Raw genomic sequence first — 12,122 nt, 5'->3', positions numbered from 1 at the left:
CCACAGCGGAACTCCGGTCCGCTAATGATTGGCAGTAGAATTTTACATGCTGGCTTGTGAAAGATGGAATTGTGCTTGCATCATGTTGTATTTCAAGAGATGGAGCAAGTGAAAATAATATGCAGGATATGTGACAGTGCATTTTTTTGTTATATAGAATGTATACAGTTTTGTAACATCTGCAATATAAGATATAAATTAACTCTATTTATTTATTTACATTTGTTTACCGGGTAGTGTCTGACTGGGCTAGTAGCCCGTTTTCAGTAGAGACCGGGGGAGAAAAGCTCCAAAATCAAGACAGATAAAAAATACAGAATATACATAGTAAGAACCAGAAATAATACCATACATAATTGTAAGTTAAAAGTAATTGTAAGTTAAAACTAGATAAATTAACTACATCATGGGAAGAAATCAGAAATGTAAACCATAGAAACCAACTCTAGATGGCCAGATTGTGCATAAGAGATGTTGATAACTGATATAAGTAAGAAGATACACAGAAAAGGAATCACTGACAAAAATGAAATATGATAGTATGACTGACTCTACAGGTGAGGTGATATAATATGTGAATCTATAAATGTAACACTGCAAATGTAATTATATGGGGTGGTTGGTGAGAAAGATGTTGGGCAAAAATAGAGTTTTACTTCACGTTCATTTTAGGTATTTATCAGTTGTTGCACTTTAAAGAAGTACTACAGAACCAACAAATGGTATTTTACACATTGATTTTTCACATAGCACTCATTATAGGTTCATAGGTAGATACTAGGCTATCTGCCCTAGGGCATTTATAAGCTTAGCCAGAGTGTATTTGGCTTCCGCCTCCCTATTAGATTAGCCTACTGTGCCTCTGTAAAGTAGGTCACAGAAGGTACCCTTTTAAGAATAGTTTACTGTGCCTCTGTCTAGCAGGGACACAGAAGAGATCCCAGGGGTGAATTTGCGATTTCCCATCCATGCGTCCAGATTTCGTTTGAAGAGGGTCAGCGAGGGGCTATGTCTAACATGAATTGGGATTCTATTCCAGAGTGAGGGGAAACTCTGGGAAATGAATCTGTCCCTCCAGCATGTCCTATTTATTTTTGTGCTGAGGTTTAGGTCCCTGGAGCGTGTAGCTCTAAGGGACTTGGATTTTTTGAGATGGAGCATGTCCATTAATTCTGGGTTTAACATGGCTTTGTACGTCAGGCATAGATCACCTCTGAGTAGGTGGTAAGCAACTGAGTAGAGCTGGAGTTTCTTTAGTCGAGCTGCATAGGACATCTGTTTGTAGCCCATGATCCTCTTGGTGAGGTACTTTTGGGGTCTCTCCAGTTGCTGCAGGTGTCGGGTAAGGTACATCCCAAAAGGGGCATTGTATTCAATTATGGGCCTGATGAGTGATGAGTAGAGGGGCACAATGACCTCTCTTGATCTAGATGCTAACCCTTTCATGATAAGGTGGGTTATATAGAAGGTCTTTCTAACCACTTTGACAACGTGATTATTAAAGGAGAGATTACTATCTACGTTGGTCCCCAAATCTCTAATTACTTCTTCCGTACTTATTGGATTACCACCTATGTGGTAATTTGTGGGCACCTTGTTTTTCCCAAAGGGGATGACTATGCACTTTTTGGCATTTAGCTTGAGGTCGTGGCTCTGGCACCAAGCATCCGTCTCTGTGAGACCCTTTTGGAGGATGCTTGTGTCAGCTGGAGATTCGATTATGGCCCCCAGTTTGCATTCATCTGCGAACTTTGTCAGCCATAATCCCCCCATGTTAGCCTGACCCTCAGAGAAGTATATACCGAACAAGAGAGGTCCCAGGACTGAGCCCTGTGGGACACCACTTGTAACTGGTTTGGATTCGGACATGGCACCTGCGACTCTGACAATGTGGGTTCTATCTCTGAGCCAGTTTGCAACCCATCTTGTGATATAGGGGTTGATATTTAAGCTGGTAAGCTTATTTATGATGCCCGAGTGGGGTATTGTGTCGAAGGCTTTTGCGAGGTCCAGGTAGGCTGTGTGGACTACCTTACCCTCATCTATGGCTTTGGTAACTGTTTCAAAGAAATCAACTAGGTTTAAGAGGCAAGATCTGCCCTTAACAAAGCCGAATTGGGTAGGGTCCAGTGTCTGGAGGCTCCCAATGTCTTTGTTTATGAGTTCCATGATAATACGCTCCATAGCTTTACAGACCAGACTAGTCAGGCTTATGGGGCGATAGTTTCCAGGGTCCGTTGTGGCACCACCTTTGTGGAGTGGGACCACTGTAGCTGTATGCCATTCTTTGGGTACATATCCTGTAGTAAGGCTAAATTTGAACAGTGACTTAATGTGCGGGTTCAGTTCTTCTTGGAGCTTGTGTAAGACGCAGCCTGGGACACTGTCCGGTCCCATAGATGCTGTGTTTTTTTGCTTTGGAGAGGGCAGCTTTCACCTGTGCATCTGTGATGTCAGGGAGGTTACATTCAGTTGGGATAGGCATTTGCTCCTTTGGGGGGGAAGGGAGGGAGAAGTTTGCTCTGAATCTGTCTGCCAGGATGTTGGCTATGTCTGTAGGTTCAGTATATTTTGTACCGTTATGCAACAATTCAGAGCATATCTGGGAGTTTCCGCCCATGTTCCTGACATAACTAAAGAAGGCCTTGTGATTATCTTTAGTGTCTCGAGGAAGCTGGCCTTTAATGATTTTATGAGGGATCGAAGTTTCTTGCTAATACTGATCAGAGATGCCTTCCCTTTTTGGGATTTTGCTCTGTCATGTAGTAGCTTCCTCCTTCTGTTGTATAGCTTATTTATGGCCGGGGTCCACCAGACTGGTCTCCTGTTTTTGGAGGAGTGAGTCTTGGTTTTATTTGGGATAGCACGATCCATGCATTCCTGCAGGTGCTCATAGAATGCATTTGTAAAGGATTCTGCGGATTGGGCTGTATTATCCTCTGGCCCAGGGGCTTTGAAGGATTCCACCTCAGTCTTGAGAAGTGCAAAGTTGGCTTTTGAGAAATTCTTTACAGTGATTTCCTTGGCTGGGGGTGGGGATGGGATATGGATGTCCAGGGAAATTTGTTTATGGTCTGATCTTAGCAATGAGGGGTTTACCTCTGGTGTGGAACATAGAGTCCCCATGTTGGTGATGACCAGGTCCAATATGTTGTTCCCTCTTGTGGGAGTGGTGACCAGTTGTTCCATTGTGTTAGAGTTTATAAATTCAAGGAACTGTTGGGCGAGGGTGTTTGGGCTTGAGTAGTTTTCCCAGTCAATGCTTGGGTAGTTGAAGTCACCCAATAACATAGTGTTTGGAGAGACCTTCATATTCTCCAGTGTTCTCAGGAATACCAAGTGTGGTTCCTGTAATAGGGAGGGTGTTCTGTAGCAGGCTACAAACTGAAAGGCAGTTTTTCCCGCTGTTAGTTGCACATGGATGGTTTCCGATGCTTCGTGCAGTGCCACTAACCTGGAGGTGTAGGTATCTTTGATGAATATAGATACTCCCCCTCCTTTTGTGCTTCGGTCCGAGTTTTGGGGCCGAAACGCATGGCATGAGTTGTAACCTGGTAGTGCTGGGGTGCTCTCAGGAGTCTTGAACCAGGTTTATGTTACTGCACAGACATCAATTTTCTCCATACTGAGGAGAGCCTCGAGTGTGTGCATCTTGAGGTTTAGACTTCTGGCATTGAGTAGCATTACCTTTAGTTTTTTTATCCTTGGGTTTTCTATGGAGGTGGGTTTGTCCTTTGAGCCTTGCCTAAAAAAGGCACTATAGGGGTGGCAAGAGCCTTGGCCAGTATACAAAAGCTTAAGGGTGACAGGTGCAAGCCGTCCCTAGCGAAGCAACGTGGCTTGTCGAGCATGTCATCCCAGGCAGACAGACACTGGATCCCCTTTGAATGAAACCAATACTTTAGCCAATTGTTGAAACTGATCATTTTGTCTTTATACTGTGGCATCATTCTTGGTGAGGGCAAGATGCTACTCAAGGTCAGGGTCATACCAGCCTGGGCTACATGGCCAGAGAGCTCTTCTATGTCTCTTTTCATGTAGTCCAGGGAGGTATGTCTCAGGTCATTCACACCAGCATGGACAATGATGGAGTCATACTTGTACTTGCTTTGGAGTGACCTGAGTGCTTGCGTTATGTGGCAGATCCTGGCACCTGACAGGCAGCTCACAGTGACCTTCTCCTTGTTCAGTCTGGTGAGCGGAACATCAGCGTGCCGGACAATAGAGTCCCCTTTAACAAGTGTATTTGGTGTGTTGTTTGGCCTTAAGGGCTGTGACTGTGAGGCACACTGATTTTGTGAGATATGTGATCCATGGGTATTGTTGAGGGGTGGCTGTTGCTTGGATATCTGCTTAGGAGGTCTTTGCTGTTTAGGCAGATTTTTATTTAGAGTCTCTGAGTATGTTTTTGTGTGTTTATGTGTTGGGTATGCAGATGCAATAGGACTGTGTGAGACTGGATTTGTGGTGTGGGTGGTTACCTTTTCCACCTGACTGTGCCAGTCTTGGGTTGAGAGAGCTCTGCCTCCAGTTTGGCTGTGTAACTGCATCTCTCACATGTATTAGAGTTTGTTGGAAGGAGGAGAGGGTTGTCTGTGTACATAAGGCAATTGTAACATTGCCTCAAAATTCCCAGATTCACCAGCTGGACTGGAGAGTAACCTTGAAACTGACCCTTGGACATACCAGATTAGTATAGGGAACTGTTTTTTTACTGATCAGATTAGGGAAGGGAACTGAGTTTTCACTTGATCAGGAAGGACCAATCGAGAGCCTAATACTTATGAGAAGTCAAGGAGGGTGTAGTGCTTTAGTTAGTTTGTGTTTCCTTATAAGAGCTGAGGAAGTGCAGGGCTTTAGAAAAAGAATAGAGTGATTACTTTGAGAGTTTGAACAGTTCTAAGGGAAAAAGTGAAGAGCAGACTTTGTGGAGCCTGGAATAGTTTAAACCTGTTTAGGCGGCGCTGCCCGACGCTGCTCAGTGCGCAAAACAACGCAAAAAGAGAGTTGTAGGGTTTTAAGAGAGAGAGATCAAGGAGTTTAGAATTGACCCAAAATGGCCAATAAAACTACAGCTTCTTGGTAGTAGCCACTCCTCCAGGGACAGGCAGGCTGTTCAGTGTTAACCACTCCCACTGGTGAACACAGATACTTCCCTTTAGCCCAAGCAAGCACTGGCCTTCTAGAAACTTCCAAACAGTTCAGAACAGCAAATCTGTAACTGAACTTTCTTAACTTTCAGAAAGTGGGAAAAAAGCAAGATTTTTATTTTTATTTTTTTGTAGTTTAAAGGTAGCAGAGATACACAAGCAGCAAAATAATCACAACAGTGCAATAAATGACCCCACACTTGAGTGCTAGGTCAAAATCAGGTAAAATGCAGTTTTTAGAGAAAAAAACTATTTTAAATTAAGTGCAACACAGGAAATGCAGTAAACAGGCTCTAGATGTGTTCCAAGTACTGTTACTGTTACAGATATAAACTTTAGCAAGCCGGAAAATGCCAAAAAATAGGCGGCAAAGCAGTAAAACTTAACAATAAATCAGAAGAAAATACTTAAAATCACAAAAGTGGCTCCTTTTCTTCTCTCAGCATTGATTAATTATTGTCTGAAAGTCTGTAGCCTAATGAAGGAGCCTTAGTTAACAGAAAACAGCTAAACACCACACATTGTTACTGCAAAATTACACATTCAGAGGCTTACTGTTTTGCAGAATATCACAATTTTCCCAAAAGGAGCAAAAGCATCTAAATTTCCCAGCCTGAACTGTGCAAAAAGGTGGCATGACTTTTTGCTTTTGAATACAAAGCAGATAAATAAATGAGTGATGAATTTAACATATCAAGTTGTGTAAAATCTTACCATAACAGTAAATGTCCTTGCCTTCACCACTGTAGTATTCACATATGGGATTCCCTGCCATGGAAGCCCAATGTCCAGCAAGTCTACCAATACCTACCATTGCTTTAAGGTATGCCGAACATCACCCAAATGCTCCTCGTGTAGCATAGGGCATAAAGGTGATGTTCAGGCATACCATCCTTAGAAATGATTGCCCCAGAAGGAACACCAGTCCAAGGAAAATCAAAGAGAACCTGCACATCCAGGAAGGAAAAGGACTAGGGGGGTGGAGGGAGGGATTGAATACTGCAGCTGTGAAGGCAAGGACATCTACTGTTATGTCCTTCCATTCACCGCTGCAGTATTCATCATGTATGGGAGAGTGCCAAAGCTCAAGAAGAAACTTGGGAGGAGGAAGCAGCAGTAGAGCCTTCTAAGAAGTCATGAAGAATGGCATTAAAATCAGCTCTAGCTCTGGAAATACCATCCAACTTGCAGCGTTTGGTAAAAGTATGCACAGAAGTCTATGTAGCTGCTTCAAGAATAGAATTAGTGTTTAAGCCCTTGAAAAAAGCACCAAAAGAAGCCACATCTGTAGTAGAATGAGCCTTTTCAGAAGTAAGGCTCTTGCCATGAAAAGAGTAACAAAAAGAAATAGCCTTTGAAATCAAAGCAGAAATAGTTTGCTTGGAAACAGCTAATCCTAAAGACTTATGATGAAAGGAAACAGACAACTGATCAGATTTTCTGATAGTTTTAGCCTTATCCAAATAAAATCTGAGCTGTTTATGTACGTCCAAAGTATGCAACACCCTCTCACTGTCAGATTGTGGACAGGGTAAAATGTAGGCAAATTAATAGACTGATTAAGTGACAGGTCATTAACCACCTTAGGCATAAAAGAAAGATTAGTATGCAAGGACACCCTGTGAATATGAAAAAATGTGGGCAAGCCATAAGAGCCTTCAACTTAGACACCCATCTGGCAGAAGTAAGAGTTAACAAAAGAACTGTCTTCCAATAACAATGTTGCAAGGAAGTTGAAACAGCAGGTTCAAAAATAAGCCTGAGTCAATTTCTCCAGGGCAAAATTAAGATCCCAGGGAGGAGGAACAGGCTTCTTGGGAAGTCTAATATTAAGGACGCCTTTAAGAAATTGATTAGACTCAAATCTAGAAGCTAAAGGAGGCGTTAAAGACAGACAAGCAGAAAAAACTGATAAAGTGGACCTTAATAGAAGAACAGGCCAATCAGCATTGAGCAACTCACACACATAACAGAAAACCAAAGAAACATCCACAGGAAATGGGTCCAAGTTATGAAAGAGACACCAAATAGAAAACCTATTCCATTTAGATAAGTAGGCTTTCCTAGTAGTAGGTTTCCTGGCCTCCTGCAGGACCTACAGCACGTCCTCGGAAAAAAAGGTGCCTGTGAGGAATCAAAATCCTATCACCCACAGTGCCAGTTGAAGCGTAGATATGTCGGGATGGATGAGAGATCCCTTGTCTTGTATGAGTAGATTCTCCCTGTGAGGTAACTTGTAATAATTGCCCTTGGCTAGATGCAGAAGTAAATGGAACCAGTGCCGTCGCAGCCAAAAGGGGAGTCACCAACAAGGTTTTGGGAGCATCCTGTTGAATCTTGAACATAACTTTTGGAATGAGAGGAAGGGGAGGAAATACATAGAAACATTCCCTTCCAAGAAAATGAGAGGGCATCCACTTTCCACACCAGGGGACCTGGGACTCTGGTGCAAAACAGAGGAAGTTTATTGCTCAGATGGGAGGCAAAGAGATCTACTTGAGGAGTACCCCACTGGTGAACAATGTCCAGAAACATATCCCTGTGAAGCATCCATTCATGGGATTAAATGAATGACCTGCTCAGAGTGTGCCACAATGTTCTGATCTGAAGGAATATAAACTGCCTGAAGAGTCACTTGATACTTGACAGCCAGATCTTATACCACAAGTGTCAACCCAGCAAAGAAGATACGATCTTGTCCCCCCCCCCCCCGTTTGTTGATATACCACATATATATGGTATTGTCTGTGAATACCTGGAAAGGGCCCAGAGACAAAAGAGGATGAAAGGCCTGAAGAACCAGCATAAGAGCTCTCATCCCTTTGATGTTGATGTGCTCCTTCTACTGATGAGGTGACCACACTCCCTGTACCTTCAGGGAGCCAAAGGTTCCTTCCCATCCCACATCCAAAGGTCTGTGAACAGATCCTGAGAGGGAAGAAGGGGATGAAAAGGGAGCCCTGGATTCAGAGACAACTGCTGAATCCACTACAGAAGTTCCTTCTTGAGATAAGGAAGAAGAAGAACTGTAGATGGTGTGAATGTTGAAGCCACACTGATTCAGAAACCACTAGAACTTCCTCATGTGGAGTTTGGCCAGAGGGAGCATCAGAATGATAGAAGCCGTGAAACTCAGAGCTCTCAGAAACTCCCTGGCTGTAATGGAGGCCAGGGGAAGAAGAGTTTGAAAGTAAGAAATGAAAATTTAGGCCTTTGGAGGAGGCAGGGATGCCAGCACTGGCACCATCTAAATTCTGCAACCCAGAAAGACATGATCCTGAGAAGGAGATAGACTTTTTGAGGGTTATTGTGAACCCCAGGCTCTGAAGAAGAGAAATGACAAAATCAGGATTTTGCAAAAAGATCTCTGGAGAGAATGCCTGAATTTGCAGGTCATCCAGGTAAGGAAAAATTTGGATCCCTTGAAGCCAAAACAATCACAGAAGACAGGCATTTGGTGAACACCCTTGGGGCAGTAGAAAGACCAAAGTGAAAAAACACAGAACTGAAAATGCCAGGAGAATGGTATGCCTGAATGTCACCTTTATGCCCTGTACTACGTGAGGAGTGCTTGGGTGATGTTTGGTGTACCTTAAAGCAATGGTAGCCATTTGCAGACTGGCTGGATGCTGGGCTTCCATGGCAGAGAATCCCATACGTGATGAATATTGCAGCAGTGAATGTAAGGATGTCTACTGTAATTCTCAACAAAACATGAATTTAATTATTCATATCTCTTTAAAACTTGAATGGATATAGATATTTCAATCCATAGCCACAAGACACTAAAAGCAGATATAATGCTTCACCTTTTGTAATTTCTCCAAATGTTTTGGGTTTCTAATAACATGACAGGAATGGACCCTATCTCTAAGTCAAGGTACAATTAGAGTTCATGAACTTAGTACTGCTTCAGTCTTTGATGTTAGCCAGGAGTGTTCATCTTAGCACCTGCGATGTACCCAGAATTGCCTCCTTCAGTTTATAGAGTTACATGTATTGGTAGCATATTTAAGTACAATTTTTAATTATTTTTTATTAGTCTTGTTACTCCTACTATTATTGGAACTGTTTGGGTATCCTTTTTCTACATTGCTCTCATTTCTGCTTGGAAATCCTGGTATTTTACGACTTTGTGTCAATTAGTATGCAACACTCTATAACTGCTGGGTGTAGCAATTATAGTGATTCAAGCTAATTTTGTCTTTTCTTTTTCTTGGACTACTATATCTGGTTTTCTTGCATCTATTTTCTCAACTGTTCATATTAGATGATCCCGTGTGATCCAGACATCATCACTGTCAGAAATGTTTAGTGGTTCATGTTTCCATTGTTTCTCAGATAGTTCTATATTGTAGTGTTTACACAATCCTCAGTGCAACAGGCTTGTCACATTATTGTGCCTTTCCGTATACAGACTCTCAGCCATAAGTGTATCACACAAGCAACAAGATATACAACTGTTTCCAGTTGTTTTACAGAAGCAGCATTTTCTGTTTCTCCCACTTTTCAAAAGATTTTATAAACCAACTTGAATGTTGCACACTATCTTAACCACCATTACCAGAGTTTCACCTTTTGGCTTAAATACAGCCCTCCTTTACCAGTCCCGCATCAACTCATAGTCAAAATGTACTTGTGCTAGGAGTTTTCTGTGTTTGCTGCTATATTTGTGGACTTTCTAATATCTTTTCATTTTTTTTCTGTTTTTTTACTTTATAGCATTTTTTTCGGCACATTCTGTTGCTGCCTGATTCTTGTCTATTTCTAGTTTGATTTCCATTCCTACTCCTTTTCAAAATATTTCAGATGTCATCTTCTGCTTCTTCTCTTCATGCTTTAGAATTTTCACTAAGCTTGGATCTGATGAGGTCAGCAATATGTATGCAGTCCCACAATTGCAGAATAATACATGCAGACAGTTTTTAGGAGGCTACACCTCCTTCAGAGTGAGGGATATATAATCTTGGTAATTTTGTTTCATCCATATATAATCATTTATGCAGTTAACAACAGAATTCTTGTTTGTTTGTTAATGTGCTCAATGTTTGCAGTGATTATGTTACAAGAACTGATAAGCAGGTGCATTATTGGTTAATATTTCTTTCTTCTCGTTTTGTAGGAAGACATGCCTTCGCCTCATGAAGTCTCTGATCCACTGTTTGAAGGCACAGTACCCCCAAGAAATGTCTGGATTGAAATCTTACTATGTCAAGACTGCCTTTCTACATACGTTGACTCAGTGCCCTGATGACAGTCAATGGTCTAAATACAGACTTTGTGAATGCTTCTTGAAAGTACTAGATGACTTTATAAGACACATAGCAGAAGCAAATTTGCCTCATTTTTTCTTGCCTTCCTGTAACCTCTTTAAGAATACATTCTCACCGAGGTGTCAACAGTTAATTCTGAGTCATCTCAGGGACCAGAAGAGGAAGGGACTACCAGCATTTGATGTGATAAAAAAAGATGCAGCAGTATTTCCTTCCCAGTTACCTGCATTCTCAATCAGTGATGTGCTGTGATGTTTTCATTTTCTGTTTTCTCATAGTAAGATTCTTGTCCCTTCAAGAATAAATGAAATGAAGTTACTTGGGCATACTCAGAAAATTTCAAGGGGATGAGGAGATTTGTCTTTCTTCTGAAGTCTTACTGGCTAATTTACTGTTTTTATGAAGTGACAATCCCATCAGTTGGCCTGCTGACAGTGGGTTTTATTTCTAACAGGTTTATGTTCAGTTGATGAAAACCTTTTGTGCAACTTGTGATTTTTAGCCAGTTTACTCTATTTTACACCACAGAAAGGTGCACTGAGCCCTAAGATGATCATATTAAGAGAATGGCTGCAGTAGCACGTGGGGGAGGGGATATTACTTCTGTAATGAAAACAAGTTTTCAGCTTTTTTCATAATCATCCTTTCTTTGATGGAGCCTGCAGTCACATAAGAGGAATTCACGAGCCTGCAGTCACATAAGAGGAATTCACAAAACTACTCTAAATCCCTTCCTAACTATATCACTTTAATAATTGGGGTTTGGCTAACAAGTTGCAGACTGGAAGACCAGCCAAAATAGTGAGAATGTGTTACCAGTAAACATCTTCCCCCTGTCCTGGGAAAAAGATTTAGATTATGGCCATTGCAGGGCTGACTCTAGGTGGAGACCTGGCTGAAACAGATGGCAGTTAATAATAACAGCTGTAGCAAGATAGCAGAATACTGCAGAGATCTGGTTTGCACACAGGAGCTAAAGTTACTTCAAGGACATTACTCAGCTGGGTTCCAAAGACAGACAGGAAATCCAATTGATTACCTAGAGCTAGAATGATGACATTGATCCTTCTCAAAGTTGACTAGCACTATTTAGGGAAACACTGCATGACAGAGGAGAGATTTGAGGGTGGTGACCTGAGCTAGGACTCAGAAGGTATGGTAGTTCAGAAAATGGAAGCCAGATATATAAAGTTGAATTGGTAAATGGATTTAAGCCAGTAAAATGGTATGAACAGTCTGGGATTCCAATGCAATATTATTTAATGGGGAAAAAAGCACTCCAGTCTTTGTCTCCAGTACAGCACAGTACTATGGAATAGAGAAAGGGCATTCCATTTTGTTTTAATGTTTTAGTATTCCATTTATCCAAGACGCTGTCCTCCAAAAAAAGGAAGCCAATCTGATGGTCCCCTGCCATATACAAACTCTACAACAGAAGGAAGGAATTGTTGCAAAAGAGAGTAAAATCCCATGAGTGAAGGAGCTCCCTGTTCAGCCTCAGCAAGAAGCTGAGATCCCTTATAAGATCCTCCAAAGCTAACTATGAAAACAAGATTGCCACTGATTCTAAGGACAGCCACAAAGCATTCTATAGCTATGGCAAGAATCTCAATGGCAACATCCAGATCTGCTCTGAGTTACAGCACAATGGCACAAAAATTACAGAACCAACTGATATTGCCAACATCCTGGCAGATAG

At 41.8% G+C, this 12,122-nt stretch overlaps 1 protein-coding gene across 3 annotated transcripts in view; it reads left to right on the top strand.

Moving 5' to 3' along the window:
* LOC122812449 (cyclic GMP-AMP synthase-like) overlaps positions 1–11,859 on the top strand; it is a 397,692-nt gene extending 385,833 nt beyond the window's left edge. For all 3 annotated transcript variants that reach the window (XM_044084809.1, XM_044084811.1, XM_044084812.1), the window contains exon 7: positions 10,273–11,859. In XM_044084809.1, coding sequence (XP_043940744.1) covers positions 10,273–10,675 — 403 coding nt within the window. In that variant the 3' untranslated portion in view covers positions 10,676–11,859. The remainder of the gene's footprint in view (positions 1–10,272) is intronic.
* The last annotated feature ends 263 nt before the right edge of the window (positions 11,860–12,122 follow it).

Source organism: Protopterus annectens, chromosome 1.part1 (assembly GCF_019279795.1).
Source record: "Protopterus annectens isolate FY-2018-M chromosome 1.part1, PAN1.0, whole genome shotgun sequence".
NCBI lineage: Eukaryota > Metazoa > Chordata > Ceratodontiformes > Protopteridae > Protopterus > Protopterus annectens.
This window is presented reverse-complemented; position numbering and strand designations above follow the sequence as displayed.